This window comes from Schistocerca serialis, chromosome 3 (genome assembly GCF_023864345.2).
Source record: "Schistocerca serialis cubense isolate TAMUIC-IGC-003099 chromosome 3, iqSchSeri2.2, whole genome shotgun sequence".
Lineage (NCBI taxonomy): Eukaryota > Metazoa > Arthropoda > Insecta > Orthoptera > Acrididae > Schistocerca > Schistocerca serialis.
In genome coordinates this window covers 729,410,227-729,435,313 of record NC_064640.1, presented here as the reverse complement: position 1 = coordinate 729,435,313, position 25,087 = coordinate 729,410,227, and the positions used below count along the sequence as shown (strand labels likewise).

At 40.0% G+C, this 25,087-nt stretch overlaps 1 protein-coding gene across 1 annotated transcript in view; it reads left to right on the top strand.

Moving 5' to 3' along the window:
• Window positions 1-5,943: 5,943 nt before the first annotated feature.
• The window catches only part of LOC126471163 (uncharacterized), a 253,999-nt gene continuing 234,855 nt past the window's right edge, over window positions 5,944-25,087 (top strand). Inside the window, 5 exon segments of the mRNA XM_050099266.1 lie at window positions 5,944-6,222; window positions 9,165-9,227; window positions 14,474-14,684; window positions 16,554-16,659; window positions 23,118-23,289. Of these exon segments, the coding sequence (XP_049955223.1) occupies window positions 14,499-14,684; window positions 16,554-16,659; window positions 23,118-23,289 (464 nt within the window). The 5' untranslated portion in view covers window positions 5,944-6,222; window positions 9,165-9,227; window positions 14,474-14,498.

The following is a 25,087-nucleotide window of genomic DNA, read 5'->3' as shown; positions in this document are numbered from 1 at the left end:
AGTTGAAAAGAAATAAGTTGCCAGAATCCCAATTCAGTTTAATAGAGAGTACTCTGCCACATTTGCCTCTCACTTAGCTTGCACTTATCACGAGTCTCTCACCCAGCACTAAGTCCCAAACAACTGGAAAAAAGCACAGACAACTCCTGTATATTAGATAGGTAAAAGAACAGACCCACAAACCTACAGACACAAATCCTTTACATCAGTTTTCTCCAGAATTATCAGTTTGAATATAATAAATGTCCTTAGGCAGAAGAGTTTCAATCCACGAATCACCAGAGATTTAGAAAGCATTGTTCATGCAGAACTCAGCTTGCCCTTTTCTCACATTATATCCTGTGAACCATGGATGAAGGGCAGCAGGCGGATTCCATATTCCAAGATTTCCGGAAAGCATTTGATATGGTGCCCAACTGCAAAGCACTAATGAAGGTACGAGTGTATGGCTTCAGTTCCCAGATATGTGACTCGAAGACATGTTAAGTAATGGTACACACTCATCAATGGTGAATGTTCATCAGAGACACAGGTATCATCAGGAGTGCACCAAGGAAGTGTGGTACAGCACCACTCTTATGCTCTATACAAATAAATTATCTGACAGACAGGGTGAGCAGCATTCTGCAGCTGTTTACTTGTGGCACTGTGGTGTACAACATGGTGTCAACATTGAGTGTCTATAAAAGAATGTAAGATGATTTTGACAAAATTTCTAGTCGGTGCGATGAATGGCAGCTTTCTCTAAATGTAGAAAAAATAAAGTTTATGCCAATGAGTAGGTAAAACAATTCTGTAATGTTGTAATATAGTATTATTAGTGTACTGCTAGACAGTCTCATCAATTAAATACCTGGGCATAATGTCGCAAAGCGACATGAAATGGAAGAAGCACGTAAGGACAGTAGTAGAGAAGTCAAATGGTCAGCTTTGGTTTATTGGAAGGAATCTAGGGAAGTATGGTTATTCTGCAAAACAGGTTATGTATAGAATACTAATGCAACCCATTCTTGAGTACTGCTTCAATGTCGGGGTCCCACCAGGTCAGATTAAAGGAAGACATTGAAGCAATTCAGAAGCAGGCTGCTAGATTTTTTACTAGTGGGCTTGATCACCACACAAGTATTATGGAGATGCTTCGGGAACTAAAATGGGAATCCCTGCATGGAGGAGAACATTCCTTTCACAGAAGACTATTGAGAAAATTTAGAGAACTGGCATCAGAAGCTGATTGCAGAACAAATCTATTGCCGCCAACATGCATTTCATGTGAGAACCATGAAGATAAGATACGAGAATTTAGGGCTCAAAGGGAGGCATATCATCAGTCATTCTCCCCTCGCTCTATTTGCAGGTGTAACAGGAAAAGAAATCACTTGCAGTGGTGCAAGGTTCACTGCACCACACACCATACAGTGGGTTTCAGAGTATGTATGTAGATAGATCCAGATGTAGACCAGTGAGGAGGAGAATAATGTATTAGTTGTGGCTGGAATAATGGTCAACAGACAGATGCTCTCACTTGCTTCCAGTGAAGTGTGACATCTTCCCTTTCCATCCATCCTAATAGTTTCAGACTCCGTTCCTCACTCCTCCTGTGGACATCCACTTTCCTAGTAAACATCCGAGACACCACTAGAACACCTGTGCAGCTAATTTACTTAGGTGAATGCTGGTATTGTTTCTTCATTATGACTGATTTCCTTCCCCTTCCACTCCCTCATCCTACTGAGCTAGTTTTCCACTGATAATGGCCTCAGTAGAAACAGAACATTTAACTCTAACTCTCCATTCTTCAAATATATTATACCGAATAAGACCCAAGCAATCACTAACAATGCTACTGAATAAAAGTGTTTTCCAGTGTTATTATAACAGTATTCTTCATTACACGCATCAAGATTTAGACACAGTTGGCATCTCTTTTGTATTTGATATCAGTCGATTGTTTACTGGGGCACTGTTAACCATCTAGGGGGAGGTGACAATGACAGTTTGAAGTTTTAGGTCTATCTGTGAGGCTTTCTTGATGACATAATTGGTAATGTATCACATGTGAAACACCTGATTTGGCACAGAGTTATAACTTGTCATATATAATCAATTAAATACAGGTATGCACTTTGCCCTGAAAGCTGATGTCTGTGATATTTTCTCATTAAGTGATGAAAACAAGTACATTTCCTGCCTCAATTGGCAGTGAAGGAGTGATAACTCTGTTGTAAAATTCGTCAAAGTAATCCATGCAATATCAATCTCTTAGTCAAATGTAACATATGTAATATAAGGTATCTAGTAATCTTTCTCTGTTGCTGGCTTCACGGACCTGATATCCAAATGATACCTATGAGACAACGATCCACTTATTCAATATTCAAATAAAAGCGTGACAGAGATGCAGTGATTACTTTAGATTTGTGACTGCACTCAGAAACAACGAACGAACTGTCCGTCCGTTGGCTCAATCGGTTCTTCCTACCAGATATTTAGTTCGCAGTAATGACAAATATTTTTGTACACCAAGAAGTTACCAGTGATCAAGAACAATTATCTTGAGTGATCAGCAGGCCCATTTGTTGCCAAGGTTGATTTGACTACGCTGCATACGTTTCACCGGGAAGCCCTTGTCACCTTCCATACAATCTCTATCTCGTCCCATGTGATTTCCACATTTTGGAACCCTGGCGCGTGAGATTTGTGGCCGTCCATTTGCTTCGGACAAAGATGTGTAATCATTGCTCCGCAAGCAGCTGCAAACATTTTTTGTTGAAGGCGCTGACGGTCTTGTTTCACATTGGTATATGTGTATGTTACGGCGATTTCTTTTTAGATAATAAACAGTTTACTTACTACTTTGCAATGTCTCGTTTTTATTTAACTGTCCCTTATAATCGTTGTCCTTATAGTAAGAAAGCACAAGAGCATTGTAATATGTATTTATATTCTTTCTTATCTTCATTTTTAGTGATGTATTCTGCAGAGTTTTCTGTTATCTCATTTGTGCATTTTCCTAGAGCGTGCTTTGAAATTAGGCATAGTATCTTTAACAGATAAATTCTCTTCTTCCCTCTAGATTTCTGCCACTGGACATCCCTCAAAACACGAAACAACTTTATTTATTTGTTTTTGACACGCAAAGATTCGTATCCGGATGTAGGAATATTGAATCTTAACGTTTCGCACGCGTTTTGCGGCGATTTTCAGTTCACAGGATACAATTTATCAGCGCAGTCGTGATTTATGCCCACACATTTCAGTAATTTTGCACAAGCTTCCAATTTCACGCGCATATCATTTACTGTACATTTCCTGTCCACCCGCTACGATTTCTCTGCGCAGATTTGACGTGTGAATACTGTGCAGGTAGATCGTTGCGTGCGGAAAAGCCTTTGCATGAACCCAAGAGCTCGGTCAAAGTTTTTATTTATTTTCTCCTTGCTCAGTGATCACTGCCTTTGCTCTATACCCTGCGAGACTCTGGATCTGGGTGTATCTGTACTTAGTATCTTTGATTACGTTAGTGTACTGAGTTAATGCTGTGACATTATGATAGAGTGGGAGTTATGGCTTTTGGAAGTGGTGTTAATGAGTTGTTTCTCAAGTGCAGTAATTTGCCTTTTTGTGCAACGATGAATCAGTTAATTTTTTTTTGTTTTTGTGGTTATTTAAGTAAACAATAATTGATGCGAATAACTAAAGTTATCACTGCACGATATATAAACTGTCATATCTAGTTTCTGTTATTGATTGTCGCTAAGTCACAGAATAGGACATAATATAGAAGATGAACTGTACACGAACAGCGTCAGCGTATGTTTTTTCAGTGTCACTGTGATATTTATGAAACGAAAAACTCTTTCCTTTGGAACACACCCAGGAAGGTGAAGGTAGATGCTAGCAGTTTGTTTACTTATTACGCCGCCGCACTACCTATGTGGAACAGTTTTATACACTCCTGGAAATTGAAATAAGAACACCGTGAATTCATTGTCCCAGGAAGGGGAAACTTTATTGACACATTCCTGGGGTCAGATACATCACATGATCACACTGACAGAACCACAGGCACAGAGACAGAGGCAACAGAGCATGCACAATGTCGGCACTAGTACAGTGTATATCCACCTTTCGCAGCAATGCAGGCTGCTATTCTCCCATGGAGACGATCGTAGAGATGCTGGATGTAGTCCTGTGGAACGGCTTGCCATGCCATTTCCACCTGGCGCCTCAGTTGGACCAGCGTTCGTGCTGGACGTGCAGACCGCGTGAGACGACGCTTCATCCAGTCCCAAACATGCTCAAGGGGGACAGATCCGGAGATCTTGCAGGCCAGGGTAGTTGACTTACACCTTCTAGAGCACGTTGGGTGGCACGGGATACATGCGGACGTGCATTGTACTGTTGGAACAGCAAGTTCCCTTGCCGGTCTAGGAATGGTAGAACGATGGGTTCGATGACGGTTTGGATGTACCGTGCACTATTCAGTGTCCCCTCGACGATCACCAGTGGTGTACGGCCAGTGTAGGAGATCGCTCCCCACACCATGATGCCAGGTGTTGGCCCTGTGTGCCTCGGTCGTATGCAGTCCTGATTGTGGCGCTCACCTGCACGGCGCCAAACACGCATACGACCATCATTGGCACCAAGGCAGAAGCGACTCTCATCGCTGAAGACGACACGTCTCCATTCGTCCCTCCATTCACGCCTGTCGTGACACCACTGGAGGCGGGCTGCACGATGTTGGGGCGTGAGCGGAAGACGGCCTAACGGTGTGCGGGACCGTAGCCCAGCTTCATGGAGACGGTTGCGAATGGTCCTCGCCGATACCCCAGGAGCAACAGTGTCCCTAATTTGCTGGGAAGTGGCGGTGCGGTCCCCTACGGCACTGCGTAGGATCTTACGGTCTTGGCGTGCATCCGTGCGTCGCTGCGGGCCGGTCCCAGGTCGATGGGCACGTGCACCTTCCGCCGACCACTGGCGACAACATCGATGTACTGTGGAGACCTCACGCCCCACGTGTTGAGCAATTCGGCGGTACATCCACCCGGCCTCCCGCATGCCCACTATACGCCCTCGCTCAAAGTCCGTCAACTGCACATACGGTTCACGTCCACGCTGTCGCGGCATGCTACCAGTGTTAAAGACTGAGATGGAGCTCCGTATGCCACGGCAAACTGGCTGACACTGACGGCGGCGGTGCACAAATGCTGCGCAGCTAGCGCCATTCGACGGCCAACACCGCGGTTCCTGATGTGTCCGCTGTGCCATGCGTGTGATCATTGCTTGTACAGCCCTCTCGCAGTGTCCGGAGCAAGTATGGTGGGTCTGACACACCGGTGTCAATGTGTTCTTTTTTCCATTTCCAGGAGTGTAGCTTTGTGTAGATGATTTCACAAAGTAACTTCACAAGCCTCAGTGTTTTATTATTGCTTTTGGAATAGTTGTGTACATTTGTTCGGCAAGGCTGCTTTAGTAGAGGCGCGCAAAGTTCCGGTACCATCATTTCTTAACAACATAAGGAAACCGATACTAATGGTAGACTATCATTTAGAACAGTAGCAGAAGCATGGCATTCTTTACAAAACAAAATAATGACAACTGCTGATTCACCTGTGCTTTAAGTGTATCGTTTCTGCAAAATGCTGGGATGTGGACAAACCAATGAATGTTGGTTTAGTTAAGTGCCGATTTATAAAGCAGCTCCAAATTGAGGCACGTCACGAAGCGAAAGAGCCATGTGATTAAGCAGGGTGCGAAAACTGTAAGTGTTCTTTTAGGATTGCTATGTCACAGAATTTTTCTTGTTCTCTCACGTGCTATCAATAAGGCGATTCTGCCTTGTATGTATTTGTATCGTTGTGGTTGAAATTGCTCTCCCGTTGTTTATTGTGGACAGTGCATTATGAACAAATCAGTTACCTTTGTCGTCAGAGAAATAAAAACAGAAACAGACCAACCGCTAATCCACCCCTGCCCCAGTATGATTGATAAAGTTGTCAACAATTCTGTGCTAACTTTCAGGTTGATACAGTTTGTGTGTATGACCTCTGTATAAGTTGTCATTGACTAAACTCTCCAATAAATGTTTTAAGTGCATCTTTACACAAAAGAATTAATTTACTGTTTAAAAAGTTATAATAACTACTAATGGAAATAATAGCGAAAGTGTGAAATGCAGGAAAAAGAAACGGGCCATCACTCAGTCTCACCTTTCTCTATAAGGTAAGTGATGGTCCACAACCATGGTAAACTATTATTTGTAGTAGGGTTGTCTGTTCAGCAGTTGATATAGAAAAGTATGGGACTCCTAAAAGTCATATAGTAGTACTCCTAGTAGTTCCTTTATTAGTGGTGGCAGTAATCAAATATGGCCTCGCCTTTATTCATGATTCATTTGTCTGCTTCTGTGATTTCATTGCTTGTTTAGTTCTGCTTGTTAATTACCACAGATGAGTGCTAGTGTGATGTCATTGTAGTGCAGACGTTCATGAACTGATATTCAGCGATGCAGAAAAATAATGGAACATATTTAATGAATTCAGTTTTCAAGTAGTAGTCTGTTTACATACCTTTGTCATTGTAAGCAGACAGGCACACTGCTGACAGTCATGTAGGTGTTTGCATGTGCCGAAGTTTAAGGGAGAATGTATATCAGATTTTGGGGCCTCATAACTTTGAATGTAAATCTCTAATTCAAAGGAGTTCTTAACAGCCTCATTGTTATGTTTGCGTAAGCTTTACAGTATAGACAGTGCCATGAATAAAAAGTGAAAACAGTAATCCTCTGTTCTGATATTATGAACTACTGCTGCTTACTTTACTATGAAATTGATTCCTCCCAGTTTTGTTAACAGTAGCCTATGGATAGAAAATTACTGCAGACATCCTGAAATTGTCATTGTAGTTACTTAGTTGTGGAGAGTTTCTGTTTGCTGTGGCATGCCAGTGTGTACATGATGATAATTTATATGCTATTTATATCTCATAGCAAATTTGCTTCTTTTGTCAGAGGTTCAGTGGTGAATAATCATTACACATGTTCGTTGATTGTTGTATACTCACAGAATATGCACAATAATCATAGAAACATGTAATTTAATGTATCAGGTTTTCAGTTACAGTATTAAACAAACATAAGAATTTGTTCCATTTGTATGGTGGTTAAGGTTCTGATGCTTGTAGAGTACTTTGCATGTCTCTTTTTCATGACCTCATTCCACTAGTGTAGGCTAGAGTGTGCTGTTGGTGCCCCTCCCTTCTCTGAAATTTTGGTTGTGGTGACAGATTGACTATGGCTTAGCTTGGGGTTTGGGTTAGGAGGTAAGAATTTAGTTTTGAGTTGGCGAAGCCAAAAAGTATGAATGCCAAATCCAGTTTGTGGTAACAGATTGAGCTATAGCATAACCCAATGTCTATGTTTATGCCATATTTAACCAATTTTTTGCTATAAAAACAAACCCTGAAAAATAGAAGCCCCCCCCCCCCCCCCCCCCCCCCCCCGATATGTAATTGTTACCATTTAGTTGTATGTTATTTTAGCTGCATGTTTGTAAACTGTCATGCTATTGGATTTATTTTTTTGTGGCATAGAAGTAAGGGTGTTCTTACGTTGATGTGTGACTTGCATCATTTTGTGTCTTGTGGTGAATGTTCCTGCAGTTTAAGGGAAATACGGAAACGTCCGATCCCACCCGTCTGCTTTGACCCATGACGTCACAAATATGGCGGAAACAAAAACAAACACACACACTTTCCACAAGAAGCCTAATGACACTAACGGGACAAGCGCGGGAAATAGGGTGTTTTGGGTGGGGGGCAAACTAAATATAAACAAATTTAGACACCTTGCGTAGCTACAACGTGTAAGTGAAGGCAGCCACACATGAATATCCACCCACCTCCCCAGGGGTCGTAACCCCTGCAACCCATAGAAGATGCTTCAGTAGCTGATTAGTGTTTTTTGTCTTTTTTTTTTTTCTAAAAAAAAAAATCTCACGGGATAGAACGAACAGATCAGAAAGTTAAATATAATAAACTAAAACAGAAATTCGAAGAAACAGATAATTAAAATAAGTAATAAGTGTTTTTAAATTTAAAAAAAAAAAAAAAATCTCACGAGATAGAACGAACAGATCAGAAAAGTAAATAAAATAAGATAAAACAGAACTGGAGACAGCCACACTCAAACCAATCTCCGCGCCGTCATGGCATCACACACGACAACACCCTTACGTCACGGGTCAAAGCCGACGCATGGGATCGGACGCTTCTGTCGCCCCAGTTTAAGTACAGATCTCAAAGTGGATAAAAAGTGATACGGTATAATGAATATTCCATAGTTGGCTGATGGAAGTCCATTTTTTCTTCTTCTTTGTGTTTTTCCTCATAGTTTTATCAACTGTATGCCTTTGAATGATATTGTGGATGTCGACTGATGAAGCATTTGGCATATCCTTTGTATGTTGTTTTTGAAATAGCAGAAAATTTTGATAGTACTGTAAGCATTGCTGTTTTATGGAAGTTTTAATACAAATGCAGTTGTAATGAGATGGATGTGTATTTGGGAACTGTTACTTGAATATGATATGGTTAAAGAGAATGTGTATTGGAAAGAGTAGAGGCATTCGAGTATCTTTGAAGAGGTGTGTGCAGTATTGTTGGATGCAAAACACCTTTTTTTCCAAGTTCTCAAACATGTTTCAGCATCTCTGTGCCATTATCAGTGGGTTTCTGTTTTATTTAATCTGTAATGTGAACATTTTTACTAAATGATTACTAAATTATGTGGATATTTATTTCAAAAAAACAATTTGTTTCTTTTTGTTAATATCTTTACACTCTGTTTGCATGGTTTTTCAGGACCACTTGTGTGTTATTTATTAAAGATAGCTTATCATCTGCAACCAAATGATGTTGATGAGAAATTTTGTTAGGAGTTAACTATCATTGTATGCTCTAAACATAATTTAGTTTGTCACGATATTTCACATCTATATTCGTTCTTTCTTACGTTGTTGTGTATGTAAGTAAATCTGAGATTCAGGTTTGCTGTGAAAAATGAGTCAGTATTGTACCATAAATCACTTTCTCATAATAATAATAATAATAATAATAATATCCTTCTTGGATGTAGCGAAACTTTAAGTTGTATATATGATTTTCAGGGCTTGCTATCTATCCAGTTCACGGTTAGCTGCATTTCTGGTGCAATAAATTACTTGATACAGGTGAGTTGAAATTACATTGCAATTAAAATATTTATTTACTACTTTTCGAAAGAAGGAAATAGTTAGTATTTGCAGATGCTTTTTTTCTGTTTACGTGTGTTAATGTGCTATCACCAGTAATAAAAAGTTAGACAAGAAAAAAAATGAGAGCAGAGTGGTTCTACTTCATTTAATATATCTCTCACTGTAATTTCTTAAGCTAAAGCCGCTACAAAATTTACTTGTGCTGGGTAGTCATGGTACCTGAGATGTTCATTGCAGAAGCATTCAAATCTTAGGTGAAACACTTGTATAGAATAAAGTAATGTCTGCTTGTGAGCTCATTCCTTTCAGCAATCTTGTTGGATGGAAGTGTTCCATTTGTGTTTATTATATAGGTAAGATGATATACCATCAAAAGTGTTTGTTCACATTAGTAATTTGGTGACCTAATACAAAATTAACATTAGTTCATTAAATAATTTCTTGTTTTTGAAGTGCTATTCTTTTCACAGAATAGTGAAGCATTTGCCATCATTCAGTCAACTAATTTTTCTCCACTGCAATTGAAATAGTGCAATTTGTATGTAGGTTTTCAAATCATTTCGCTCAGGGAAATTAACTTTTACTTTTAAACAGATTTGTGGCTATAAAAAGGGTGACATAGTTGTTGAAATAAACATCACCATCAAATTTATAAGTAAAATATATTTTAGTTGCTACTGAACTTAGTAATAAAATCTGCTGGGAAGAGTTATGTAGTTGATTTTTTTTTTTTTTAATATAAAAAAGAAACCCAGGATAAAGTACTAACAGTTATGTACTGCATAGTTCATATTGTTTGTGTGGATCATTTCAATGCGCCAAAAATGCTTGCGAGTCATTTTACATCACTGTAAACCCTTAGGTACCTAGAAGATTTCAGTATGCTGGACGTCACACTTACTGGCTGTTTGATGTTACTGCACCGACATATATGTTTCAGAAGCTATTGATCATTCTTAGAACATTAACATGATTTAATATATTGTATTTAAATACAGTTTAGACTGTGTTGTTAGCTACGGCTTATGAATGAAAAATAGGAATTGATGAATCACTTCTTTAAGATACACCTGTCCTAAATCCAAACATCAGTTTGAACACCACAATGTTTTAATAGCTATGGTATCACTAGACTTGGTGGTATTTCCTTGCTTTGCTCTGATCTTTGAACTGACCTACCCAGCCACTTATTACTTCATAAATAAAATTACACAATCAGATCTGACTGAGGGACCAAACAAGGTTAAGGTATTGGTCTCACATTCAGGAGTGGCCTGGTTCAAATTCTTGTATGTCCATCAACATATAGATTTGTTTGATTTCCCTGATTTTATTAAGACAGTACTGGGATGGTATGCTTTAAGGACAGAACAAATTCCAACCCTATTTTTGTGCTATCAGAACTTAACTCTAATCTCTAATAACCTTATCATGGTGGTATAATAAATCCTAATCTTCCTTACTTTCTGATAGAAGTAGTAGAGTTTTCAAGAATTCAGGGAAATGTCAAGTACTGATTATAGTTAAATTGTCATAAAACGTTTGTGGTGGTTTTTAAACCATGAAAATATGCATCCTGTAAAAAATCTGGATAGTGTCCATACTGCACTACTAATTGTTGCAGTAGAAACTAAATATGTAATGAGTCCGGCCTCAGCAGCCAGAGATAGTAGTGTGTGTGTGTGTGTGTGTTTTTTTTTTTCTTCTTCCCCCCCCCCTCCCCCCCCCCCCCCCCCCAGAAGAAGGCCTTCTGGCCGAAAACTTGTGTTCAGTAGTTTTTTTTTTTTTTTTTTTGTGCCTGTCTCCTCTCCGCTATATGGTGAGTAGCAGTCTATCATTTATTATCTGTCATTATTCTATCCTGGATTTTCCACTGTGAAAGTGTAATCTTTTAGTATGACAGATTCATGGCATGAAAAGTGTGGTACTGGGATACTGTGGAGACTTACTGGTATAATTGCTCACACGTTACGAAAACTGCTTAGGAAAGAGCGTTATTTATAACATCTTATAGATGTGTAGTTAAGCTCAAATACCAACTCCAGCAGTGTCAATGTAATTTAGCACGTTGATTAATCATATGATTGTGTACCTCCATTAACTTATGGGGTAGTAACCACAAAATTTACACTTGTTTATACATAGTATGTATGCCTAAATGAGTGGGAAAGTTAATTATATACTGTTAAGAACTGTTAATAGCAAAAAATGGACAAGTTACTTGGTACAGGCATGCAGAAGGTAATGATGTGAATTGTGGGAATTTGAACTTCTGAAAGTGAGCTTGTTTATGCATTTTATAATGCAGATTTGAGTCTTTTTTTTTAAGTCATGCCATCACATCTCTTGTGAAAAGAACATTAACTGGAGGGAGGAATTCAGTCTTCAAAGTACAGTTCTATGCTCTATGCTCCAGACAAGATCTCCAATAGCTACCAATGCTGTTTCCATCTTTCAGCCCCAAATTGCAAATGGCTGCTCCAACTTCGACTGTGCCAGCACAGAGACATTGCCATAAAAACATAAACAAAATCATTTTACATTTGCAGACTTGCAAAGCGACCATTCAAAGCCCATTTAAACTACCAAGAATCTTCAGTTGTCGTATGGGTTATAGCTAGACATGTTAAAACTTGAGACTTTGAATCTTTTAGTTACTGAAATGCAGAAAGCAGGAGAAATAATTTCTATATTATCAGCCATTTCTATCATTAAATAATGTGGCCTGTATCAGTACTTCTGCATCTGGTATGACAATTAAAATCACACATGGAGAAAATTTTTTTTTTATCTGAAGCTTGATTAGGTTTATACCACACACCCTCTTCCATCAAGCTCAACCAACCAAGCACATACGATTCAATTCTGTGAATCACTTTTATAAATAACACTGCTTAATTGTTGGCTGCTGTTGACAGTTCACCACTGAATGTAATTGAGAAGTTGTGTATGGTAAGCTGGGTTGCTGCAGATGGTATGGCAAAAATTTGTCACAGTGCAAGGAATATGTTGAGCAGTGTGACAGCAAGATATGCAAACCTCAGCATTTAGGTATCTCAATAAAAAGGCAAACTGACACAACAGAAAGTTATCAGATAACTTGCCCACATTGCTCTTAAATTTAGGAATGAACTGCAAGCAGTTTGTGGCTGTAGCTTCATTATTTTATATCCACATAACCTCGTCTAACAAGCTTATCTAATTTTGGTTTGCAAATAATTCTGTAGCTATTTGGTATTGATCTGAGATCATCCCCCCCCCCCCCCCCCCCCGCCCCACACATACACACACTGATAAGCCACAACTTTATGATCTCTGCCCACTGTGATGTTGGATGCCGCTTGGTGCCGTTGAAGGCACATGGCACGGTAACAAAAGTATGTAAGGAGAGCTGACACAGACTGGGGATCACCGTAGTGAAGACGTGAGCTGCAAATAAGGAAATCCATTGAGGCAAGCAGCTTTGAAAAAGGGCAAATTATTATTATTATGCAGAGCCTGTGAATGAGTATCTCCAAAATGGAGAAACTGGTTGAATGTTCATGTGCTACTGGCGTGAGTATCTATGGAAAGAGGGAGGAGGACAGTCAAACTACCACTAGATGCTAAATGGTTGGATGTCAATGATTCTTCACAGAATGTGTGATTCGGAGACTTGTCTGTTCTATAAAGTAGGATAGATTGTGATCTGAGGCATCCCTACCAAAAGAGCACAATGTTGGTGTACACACAATTGTTTTGGAGCACACCATTCATCATACATTGTTGGACATGGAGCTCCGCAGCAGACCACCCCTGTGTGTTCACATGTTGACCCGATGACATCGTCAATTACGTTTGCAGTGGGCACGAGACACAGGGATTGGACTGTTGATCAATGGAAACATATCAGCTCTTAAGGTGAATCACATTTTTGCTGCACTAGCTAACTGGTTGTCTCCACAAATGCCTTCATTGAGGTGAACAGTGGCTTGAAATGTACAGCGTACCACGGGTACAGGATGGTGGGAGCAGTATTATGCTATGGGAGACTTTCTCCTACTCTTGCATTGGATCTGTGGTAGTAATTGAAGACACACTGACAGTTGTGACCACCTGCATCCCTTCATGCAGGATGCCTTCCCCAATGGTGATGTCATCTTTCAGCAGTATACTTTTCCATGTCTCGGAGCCAGAACTGTGCTACTGTGGTTTGAGGGAATTAAGGAATTATGGTGAACTCACATCGATGTCTTGGCGACCACATTTGCCTAGCGTAATGCTACAGAACCCATCTGGGTCATTATCAGGTAGCCTCACTGCATAGACAAATCAGCATCCCGTTATTTACACGAACTACATGATCAGCATGTAGACATATAATGCCACATACTTCCACTAGCCTACCAACAAACTGTTGGGGTCCCTGATACGCAGAATCAATGATGCATTTCATTTTAGAAATGGAAAAAAAAGCTATTAAACAGGTGGTCATAATGTTTTGGCTCATCTGTTTTGTGTGTGTGTGTGGGGGAGGGGGTTAATTCTCACACACTCAGTGTCACTATGCTCCGGTACTGATGTATTGATTTTGCAGTACTGCAGGTAACCAACAAAACCCTTTCTGTTTCTATAGAGCTTCTTAATCTCTGGTAATGACCACTTCAAATTTCTAATTTATGTCTCCCAAACTTCATGTTAAGTGTGTGTTATGTAACAGGAATTAATTGTAGGAATAGAGTAGGTTTAAACTAGACCAATTAGTTTCTCTTCAAACATTAAGACGTGTAGTATTAGCTCTTTTTTTATGAAATAATGAATATTGTTTGCTACACTTGCCCTCATCTTAATTGCAGAATGCAGCTCCCTATATCAATCAGAAAAAGAAGAAAAAGGAACCAACAGGGCATGAAAATACGTAGGGTGTGAAAATCCTGTTGTTTTCATATTAAAATCTTTTGTTGTATTGTAAATGGGGTGTTGTATAGTTTGTCCAGTCAGTGACCAAGCAAGCCTAAAAATACCAGACTAGAGAGATCTGCAATTAAAATACAATGTGTGTAGTGAGTTTACTTACATCGATTGAATTGTGAACAGAAGTTTTATGTTTGGAGGTTGTTGATTTTCTTCTTAACTTTAAATCTTTTTTGCAGCTTATTTTTGTCATATTAAAAGTTGAATTTGGTAAATCATATTTTTCTTCCAGAATTGAAATAGATGACACATTTCTAATTTTGTTTCAGGTTCCAAAGAAAGAAATCCAAGAAAATGGCTGCTTCAAAATCCTTAGATGACTTTAATAAACTGTTAGATACCTCAGATACAAAAGTAAAACTAACTGTTACAAATAACTTACTAGCCTACTTATCAAACCCAGAAAACAGTTTAGAATGTGAAGACATCGGCCTTTTCATGGATGCAATGGTACCCTGGATGCAGTCAAGCAATAGTAAGGTAAGTTAAATATTTTTACAAGAGGTAGTAATAAATATTCACTAAGCATTTATACTGTTGTTACAAAAGTGATGAGTTAGATACATAAAATTGTACATTATCTTCTCTAGATAAAACATTCAGCTAGTTAATGTTTCAACAATGCCTTGCACATGTGACTGCTGCCAACCTAAAAATAGGCCAGGATCCATGTATTGTGTTGCCTCATATCTGAATCCCTCCAACATTGTTGCAAAAAAATGATACCTTAATTGCTCAACTGAACTAATGCTTGGAACCACTGTGGTTCAATGGGTGATTGCACGAGAGCAGTGAAGATGCTGCATTCTGTGCTGTAGCTGTTAAAAAAGGCATTTTGTGTGGCATTCTGCACGTGCATCCCTGGTAAACTAATGAAAGCATAGCTTTTTTTGTTAGATGGCCAATAATAGGTGATGTCGTGTTAGCCAGTATGGCGTTGTGATTGCTTTGAACAGTTATTACCAGTTGATGCTGTGCCTGATTATAGATTAGTTTTATCCAGCAATTCGACTGCTCACAATAAATAGTAATGCTTTCACTCAACCATTTTGAAATGTGAGCCATTGAGCTGACCAAGCTTGACTCCATGAGAAATAATCATTTTGTGTGTGTACTGCTCATCTAGTTGACAGTGTGGACACCATTTAACTGACTTTCCAAACAGGATAAGGCACGGAGGAAAATGTTTCTTTGTTGATAACTGTAACATTGAAGTCACTGATAAAGGCACTGGCTTTTCTTGTTGTGAATGCCAGTGAAACAGCAAAGAGACATACATTTTGACAGTATTATTAAATTAACTTTGAATGTAAGGGGAAAAGGTAACACGAATTTAAGCTTGAGGAGGGAACCAACTGCCCCATTAAGTGTTAACAATAAATCTATAGCTTGTGTAGCAAACAAAGTTGTTAAGGATGAATATTGACAGTCAGTTGGTTTAGAGTTAACAAATGGAGATACTGGCACAGAGAATGCCACTGTCATGTTATACGCTTTTGGTAACAGTCAGTACCTTTTGGCGATTTTTTATTCTTATGTACACTCAATTCAGTGTTTTCTGGGAATGAAATACACAAAAAATGGACGTAATTCTGTCAAACAATAAGAAAAGGCCCAAAAATAGTAATTAGTTACTAATAAGCTCATTCTGAGGAAATATTTTTTTTTTTTAAAAAGGCATCTCCACTGTACCGAGTGATTTCATCGAACAGTCTGGAAAAACATTAGTATATCTCACCATACAGCGGAAATTCTGAGTTGTTGATAGGAACAACAAAAAGACAGTCACAAATACAGCTTTCGGCCAGTAAGGCCTTCAACAAAATTAGACGATAACCACACACACACGCCAATGTGCCCCCCTCCCCTCCACACGCGCGCACACACACACACACACACACACACACACACACACACACACACACACACACACACACACAAAACTTCAGTCTCAGGCAATTGTACATTTCATCTTGGATTTTCCATTGTTTGATTTGTTTATCAAAAAACTGAAAACAGCATTTTTTATCAGTGATTAAATTGTATAATAATTTGGCCAATGAGATGAAAGTGATAAGTACAATACATTTAGTTAAAAGCCAGCACATCCCTCCTGAACGCAGCAGACAGATGGCTTCCTGAAATATTGAGTCGTGTTGATTTTTGTATCCCAAGGAGACTACCAAGAATTATCACACTTGGCAAGCCTGCACAATCACAGTATGCACTTTAAAAGATTTTATATTGTGTGGTCAACAGCATTTTCACCCTTGTTTATGTGCCTATCAGCACTTCAGCTATGTGGTTACCTTTTGTTCCTCCCATTAATTTTCATTTTATATTTTACAGGTGTCACAGAACTCAATTGATGTTTTGACAAACTTTGCTGATCGAATGGGTACAGATTTCAAACCGTATTTGCATATGGTAATATCTCCTGTGGTTGACAGACTAGGTAAGTCATCAGATTTTAAATTTGGCCCAGTGAAAATGTTACTTAGTGTTGTAGGTGTGAAAGGGATGCTGCATTTTGAGCTCCAAAATTGGAACTATTGGATATTATTTGCAAATTGTTTGTGGTGTGGTGGTAGTTCTTTGTGTAGTTTCCAGTTCTTCAGTGTGTTATAGATATCAGTTCTCTTAAATCGAGCCTTCTGAGCTGTTTGCTGCTCAGTGGTTGTGTGTATGGGGAGAGGTGTGTGCTCAGAAATGGCATCATATGTAGTTAGGTAGTTGTACTGAAACAAAACAGTGTTGATTGCAGGTACTTCTGCTGAGACATTTATGCTGCAGTTGGTCTCTAGCAGAATGAAAAATTTAATTGATATGGTAGTGTAGAGGAAATTGATGAGTCACAATTTGGTAAGAGAAAGTTCAGCAGGAACAGCTAAAAGATGGGTGTTTAGAGGTATGAAGAGTGGGCCATTACTTTTCCATATCAATTATCCCCTATAGTAAAGGGTACACTTGTGCAGATTTCACTAATTGTATTTTATTATGTAACCTCATTGCCAGATGCACTTCCTGTCGCCCCACTTGTCAGTTTAAGCTATGACATGGAGTTCATGTGCGCCGTTTGTATTTGAATTCTCTAGACTTTGTTTTTTGTCTTATCGTATTTTAACTGTTTGTGTCTCGTGTTCACTGAGGCAGAATTTGGGAACTATGCCTGCATTTGCCTAAATAAGCATGGGAAACCACCTAAAAACGACACTCAGGCAGATATACTATACGAACAGGACAAGCGAGTGTCCTACAAATGTTTTTTCGGAGTAATACCGCATCAGACAATAGCTGTATATCTCAATATTACAAAAGAGCACATTTTTACAGGCACAGTTCTTATTTCAAACTGTGTCGAGTCATACTAGTGAGAGAGCGACAGACAAAAATTTCATTCATGTGAGAGTGAAGCATAAAATCACTTTTAAAGACAGTGCTAAAAGTGCTTGCACTAACTGCACTTGACAACAATAAGAGATCACTGCACTGCACAATACAGTGCAGCACATTGTTTGAATTATATTTGAAGCCAAAATGAGCCAGCCTTATTTACGTATTTTGTGAGAGCTACTGTCTTCATGTACACATTATTTATTTTCCTGTACCTTCCACACTGTTGCTAGTACAGTTGATTACTCACTGCCATTTCTTTGCATACATTACATAGGCCACAGTTTCTGTTACCACAGTTTCTGTTACATTTGGAGGTGAAATGTTCTTAATTCCCTCCTTCACAGATTCTGTATTTTTAATTACAACTATGGAATGAAGATTGTGATGACAGACTGATCTGTAGTATCACCCGAGATCTAGGTTAGGTTGGAAGATGATAGTTCAGTTGTGATTCAGTGAACCCAACACATGCAATGTTACGAGAAGCACATTGGTTACAATTACTGAACAGTGAAAGTAGTAATAAACAAAGGCAGCTCATGCTCAGAGGTTACATACATACAACTCTCATTACTTTTTATTGCAATTTTTTCCACGTTTGTGTCTATTAGTTTTTGCAGTGACAGATTGATCTGTAGAGTAGCCCAAAGTCTAGATTAGATTATAAGATGATAGTTTGGTTGTGTGTTGGTGAAACCAACAAATGCGAATACAAAATCTTAGATGTGGTAAAAAAATTATGTATTGTAACCTGAGGTCTGGGCTAGGTTTAAAAGTGACAGTTTGGTTGTGCATTGGCAAAGCAGTATTGAATGTTTTAGTAAACCCTAGATTAACCATGTGGGTAAGAGGTCCCCCCCCCCCCCCCCCCTTTGCGATATTCTTTGTGAGTTTGTGACACTGCGTGTTGATTTTTGGACTCGCACCAGCACCATTTAGAAGCTGAATATTTATTGTTGATGCCTGTTGTGGCAGCACTAGCACACTGCTGTTCCTGTCTACAGTTATAAGAAATAAATTCTCTTTGGAGTAGTGTGCTTGGGTGGCATTTGTTATCTACATTCCTGTACACTGATCAGCCAGAACATTATGACTACATACCTAACATCCAGTTTGTCCACCCTAAACATGGATAACAGCGGCGACACATCATGACACAGAAGCAGCGAGGTGTTGGTAGGTTGCTGGAGGGATTTGGTACCACATCTGCACACAAAAATCAGCTAATTCTCGTAAATTTGGGGGAGGGGGGGCAGCAGATGAGTGCTGCCGCCACATTCAATCACATCCTAGATGTGTTCAATCAGTTTCAGGTCTGGCAAGTTGGAGGAGGAGGGGGGGGGGGGCAGCACATTGATTGGAACTTGCAACTATGTTCCTTAAACCCCTCCAGCACACTCCTGAACTTGTCATTTTGCACATTATTTTGTTGAAAAATGCCAGTGCCACCTGGAAACATGATCGTCATGAAGGGATGTACGTGGACTACAACCATTGTACGATTCTCCTTGGCCATTATGATTCCGTGCATGAGCTCCATTGGACCCATGGATGCCCACTTGAATGTTCCCCAGAGTGTAATGGAGCTGCCGCCAGCTTGTCTCAGTCTGGCAGTACAGGTGTCAAGGAGTTGTTTCTGTGGATGATGATGGATTCATGCCCTCTCAACAGCATAAAGGTCAAGGTATCAGGATTCATCAGAAAATGCAACGCTCTGCCTCTGTCAATGGTCATGTGTCCATTTCAGTAGCGCTTGCCTATGTTGTGGGGTGAACGTTTGCACATGCAAGGGTCATTGGCTGCAGATGCCAATCATTGATAGTGTTTGGTGCACTGTGTGTTCACACACACTTGTAATCTGCCCAACATTAAATTCTGGTGGTAATTCCACCACAGTTTGTCGTTTGTCCTGGTTTACCAGTTGCCCAGCCAAGGTTTAACATCTGTAATGAGGGGTGGCCACCTAACCCCACAATGTCTGGACATGGTTTCACCTTTATTTCACCACATGTTGGAGACACTCACCAAAGCATTCGTTGAACACCTGACAAGTTATGCAGTTTCCAAAATGCTCATGCCAAGCTTCCAGGCCATCTCAGTCTGCTCTTCAGCAAACTCGAATAGATCACGCGTCTTCCCCATTCTGCATATGGACAGCACGCTCACAGATACTACATGCGCCGTGCGTGTGTCTGACTAGCAGTCATTCCTCACCAGGTGATGCTGCTGTCACCTTGACCGGTTTACACTCCTGGAAATTGAAATAAGAACACCGTGAATTCATTGTCCCAGGAAGGGGAAACTTTATTGACACATTCCTGGGGTCAGATACATCACATGATCACACTGACAGAACCACAGGCACATAGACACAGGCAACAGAGCATGCACAATGTCGGCACTAGTACAGTGTATATCCACCTTTCGCAGCAATGCAGGCTGCTATTCTCCCATGGAGACGATCGTAGAGATGCTGGATGTAGTCCTGTGGAACGGCTTGCCATGCCATTTCCACCTGGCACCTCAGTTGGACCAGCGTTCGTGCTGGACGTGCAGACCGCGTGAGATGACGCTTCATCCAGTCCCAAACATGCTCAATGGGGGACAGATCCGGAGATCTTGCTGGCCAGGGTAGTTGACTTACACCTTCTAGAGCACGTTGGGTGGCACGGGATACATGCGGACGTGCATTGTCCTGTTGGAACAGCAAGTTCCCTTGCCGGTCTAGGAATGGTAGAACGATGTGTTCGATGATGGTTTGGATGTACCGTGCACTATTCAGTGTCCCCTGGACGATCACCAGTGGTGTACGGCCAGTGTAGGAGATCGCTCCCCACACCATGATGCCGGGTGTTGGCCCTGTGTGCCCCGATCGTATGCAGTCCTGATTGTGGCGCTCACCTGCACGGCGCCAAACACGCATACGACCATCATTGGCACCAAGGCAGAAGCGACTCTCATCGCTGAAGACGACAAGTCTCCATTCGTCCCTCCATTCACGCCTGTCGCGACACCACTGGAGGCGGGCTGCAAGATGTTGGGGCGAGAGCGGAAGACGGCCTAACGGTGTGCGGGACCGTAGCCCAGCTTCATGGAGACGGTTGCGAATGGTCCTCGCCGATACCCCAGGAGCAACAGTGTCCCTAATTTGCTGGGAAGTGGCGGTGCGGTCCCCTACGACACTGCGTAGGATCCTACGGTCTTGGCATGCATCCGTGCGTCGCTGCGGTCCGGTCCCAGGTCGATGGGCACGTGCACCTTCCGCCGACCACTGGCGACAACATCGATGTACTGTGGAGACCTCACGCCCCACGTGTTGAGCAATTTGGCGGTACATCCACCCGGCCTCCCGCATGCCCACTATACGCCCTCGCTCAAAGTCCGTCAACTGCACATACGGTTCACGTCCACGCTGTTGCGGCATGCTACCAGTGTTAAAGACTGGGATGGAGCTCCGTATGCCACTGCAAACTGGCTGACACTGACGGCGGCGGTGCACAAATGCTGCGCAGCTAGCGCCATTCGACGGCCAACACCGCGGTTCCTGGTGTGTCCGCTGTGCCGTGCGTGTGATCATTGCTTGTACAGCCCTCTCGCAGTGTCCGGAGCAAGTATGGTGGTTCTGACACACCGGTGTCAATGTGTTCTTTTTTCCATTTCCAGGAGTGTATATCGATAGTAGGTTGGTAGTCGTAATGTTCTGGCTGATCAGTGTGTGTATAACGAGTAAAATGTCCAAACGCAAGAAGACAGAGATGACAAAATATAAGAATTGTATTATGTAGTGACTTGAGGAGGAGGACGAGGTGAAATTGATCACATATGACTACTAGTGACCACAACACTGAATCAGTACAAGAAGTGAGTGGTGGAGAAAGTAGATCCAATTTGTCTGAACAGAGTGATAAGGCTGCATCCATTTCATCTTAATTTTATTTTGGATTGGACCATGATACAAGATGTGACATTCAAGTTCCTTGACAAAATTTGTGTACGCTAGCAAATAACATGTTACTTGGTCTTGAGGAGGAGGGGACAGTTGATCTTGAGAAGCCATCAGGCTCCAGAGGTGTGCCTCAGGAAGAGACAAAACTACAAGGAAGTGATGCTTGTAATTTAATAGATGGGTGTCTGAAAAGCATGTCAAAGATATTTGTGTAACATTCTTCAAATCAATTCAGTAGAATGCTGTGTAGAATCAAAAGGAAGAGTACAGGAAAAGAACATGTTTTGTCCACTTTTTCCAGAAATGAACTATGTATGCCATGACATGTAGGATTCTGTGTTATTTCATACTGTTGATCGACCAGTGTGATGATATGAATAGTCCATATGATATAACCTGTTTTAGATTATGCGTGCAGGGAAAGAACATGCTAATGTCTCTTACTACAGGGAATATAAGTGCTTTGTCCAGTGTTGTGCATTAAGCTTTAGATTCCTTGTTGGTAGGCAAACAATGTTGAAGCAAGAAATAGAGAGCTTTATCCCGTAAATGCTGTAAGCAAGAAAATTCTTTGCAACATGTTTTGTATGCTTATTACTTTTAATCACTCATGAAACTTGCTCTAGTGGCGCCACTTAGGTTACTGTAGTCTTATGCACTCTAGTGAGGTATTTACAAACTTAGCATGCCTTTCCTATGGCAGTTAGAATTTCCAATGCCAATGCCAGAAACAAAAAATTGTGATCACCACCACCAAAACATTAATATTAAATATTCGTAGACATGGTAAAGTGTAATAGAGATATACAGAGACAGAAATTTGATAGAAAAAGTTCAACCACTTTGTTGATTCACTTGTAAGTAGCAGGATGTGAAAATCGTGTCCACGTTGGTAGGTCACCTGTAGGCTGACTGGACAGAACATTCAGTACCTCTGTAAGAACTGTAATCCACAGAAGCAAATACCCAAACCTCTAATACATGGGGCTAACAGGCATTTGAAGGGACAGTCTTAAGATTAGCTATTACCAGTTTGAAAAACATCACTCTATATCCAACAGTTCCAAAAGTGTTGTCTGTCATTAAGTAAATTTGTGTGGAAAATATTTGAAATGTGTCCTGAGAATTTAAATTCTGTAATCTATTATTGAGACACATATTTTATATATTTTGGCCGGCTCTGCAAAAAGACTACAAGCTGCAGCTAACATTAAGTGTTATGCAGCTATAGTAGGTAGAGTTTACCAAAAAATGTAGTATGCTGTGAAATAATGACCTATCTAGCGTTTGAGATGTCAATGCTTTAATACAAGTTTGTAATTGTGTATGGTTGGGAATGACTTTTGAGCTTATGATATGTATAGAAAAGTGTATGTGGTGTGGACGTTGCAAGTCTAAGTGACTTCACAATAATTATTCCAATATAATTTTAACAGTTATCATAATTAATTTTTGGTAAGAATATGTATATTGAAAAAGTATCAGAGCTAGAAAAAATGGTCATGGCATTAGTTTCAGATTAGTAGATATGTAAGGAATTAATAATAATATCTAGTATGTTTGTATTTCAGGCGACAATAAAGAAGTCGTGAGGGAGAAAGCTCAGCTTTTCCTTCTGAAACTTTTGGAGAGAGAAATTGCATCACCATATTACTTGTTTGAGAAGTTGACATTAGCATTTACTCACAAAAATGCTAAAATCCGAGAAGAAGTGTTAATCTGTTATCAGTCCGCACTGAGGGAGTAAGTGGAATTTTTTTAAAAAGTTTCATACTTTGGATATAGTAAGTGCCCTTAGTTTCTTTACACGTACACATGTAATTATGAGAAGTAACAATACTTGTAGTAAAACCCTAAAAGAGTACAAATCCATACTTTTTTGAAAGAAAATGTATGACGGGCATTCAGTAAGTAATGCTCCCCCCCCCCCCCCCTTTTAATCCTTTAATATACCGTATTTACTCGAATCCAAGCTGCACCTGAAAAATGAGACTGGAAATCAAGGGAAAAAAAATTCCCGAATCTAAGCCACACCCGAAATTTGAGACTCAAAATTCAAGGGGAGAGAAAAGTTTTAGACCGCACCTCCAAATCGAAACAAAGCTGGTCCATTGTAACATGAGACACAATTTAGGTCGAATGGCTGAAGACACAGCTACAGTAGTTTGATTCGAGTTGTAAGCTTTGCAGTTAAGCTTTACCAGGTAACCATTGCTATGCGTTAGGTGCTCTGTCCATATTTATACGGGTACCCTCCTCTTTCATGTGCTTCGTCTGGTTTGAATTGATTGCTTATTTTGCTTTGATCTGATAAGTGCCGTTCTCTTTTTTATAGGTGTTTATGTCATTCTAAGCTGAAAATGTGTTATTGTACTGTGTCATGCATTGTTTGTCTCATTCAGATAATGAGTGTTTACGACCTGTCGCCGCTCGCGGGATGGCTTGCTTCTGTGCGCACTACTGCCACTTACAATTAAAAAAAAGAGAGTAATTGTCTCATTAGTGAAACAATGGCAAGAGAATGCTATTTGTTACTGGTGCTTTCTTTGACAATGATCAGCAAGAACCAAATAATAGAGTGCGTATGATAGACGATGTTCTGAACGAGAGTTTAGGGAAAATTTTTCTCTGTTTGAACATCTTTGCAGGTGCCTCTTTATTACATTACATTCTGCACAGAAATTAGTCATCTTAGATTTAAAAATCTAGTAAGTTGCCATGCTTCATTTCCGACTGTATCACTAATCAGCATAAGAATAATATGAATATAAACATGACATGATATGTATATCCTTCGGCGTTTGCTGTTGTCTCACTCTAGTTTCGTAGTTTATTAGACAGACAGGATTTAAATGAGATAGCAGCAAACATGAAGGAATACAAGTCATAATGTTTACATTCATATTATTCTTATGGTGAAGAGAATACTGCATGTGATTCACGATTCATAAAAGTTCCTATTATTAACCATCTCTTGTCACAGGTAAGAAAAAATTCAGAACGTAGAGTTGACCATATTTACATACATCCCAAACAGTCTTGCCAGTCGGATTTCCATAGTACATTTTCAGTGATGACTTCAAATGCAGTGTGTGTTATTGTTGTCTTCAGTTCACAGACTGGTTTGATGCAGCTCTCCACGCTTTTCTATCCTGTGCAATGCAGAGTAGCAACACTTATAAAATAAGAATGAAAATAACTTAGAAACTAAACTCTGAAATTTAAAAGAAAATTTTATTATGTTTGTAATACATCTTATACAAAATGTTTAAAATAACAGTCATGACTCTGAAGCACTCTCTCAATACTTTGTTGCTCATTTATTCATACAGAGCATCATCCTCTATACCATCTAGTGCTCTATACCATCTAGTGCATTGGATATCGAACATTTTTTAAATGCTTGTTGCACAGTCTGATTTGGTACACACTTCCATGCATCATAAATCCATTGGCACACTTGCGACAAACTTGCGCGATTTACACGTCCTGTTGGTGTCAGTTGTCTATCGCTTTTTAAAAGCCAGTCTGTGTACATGCA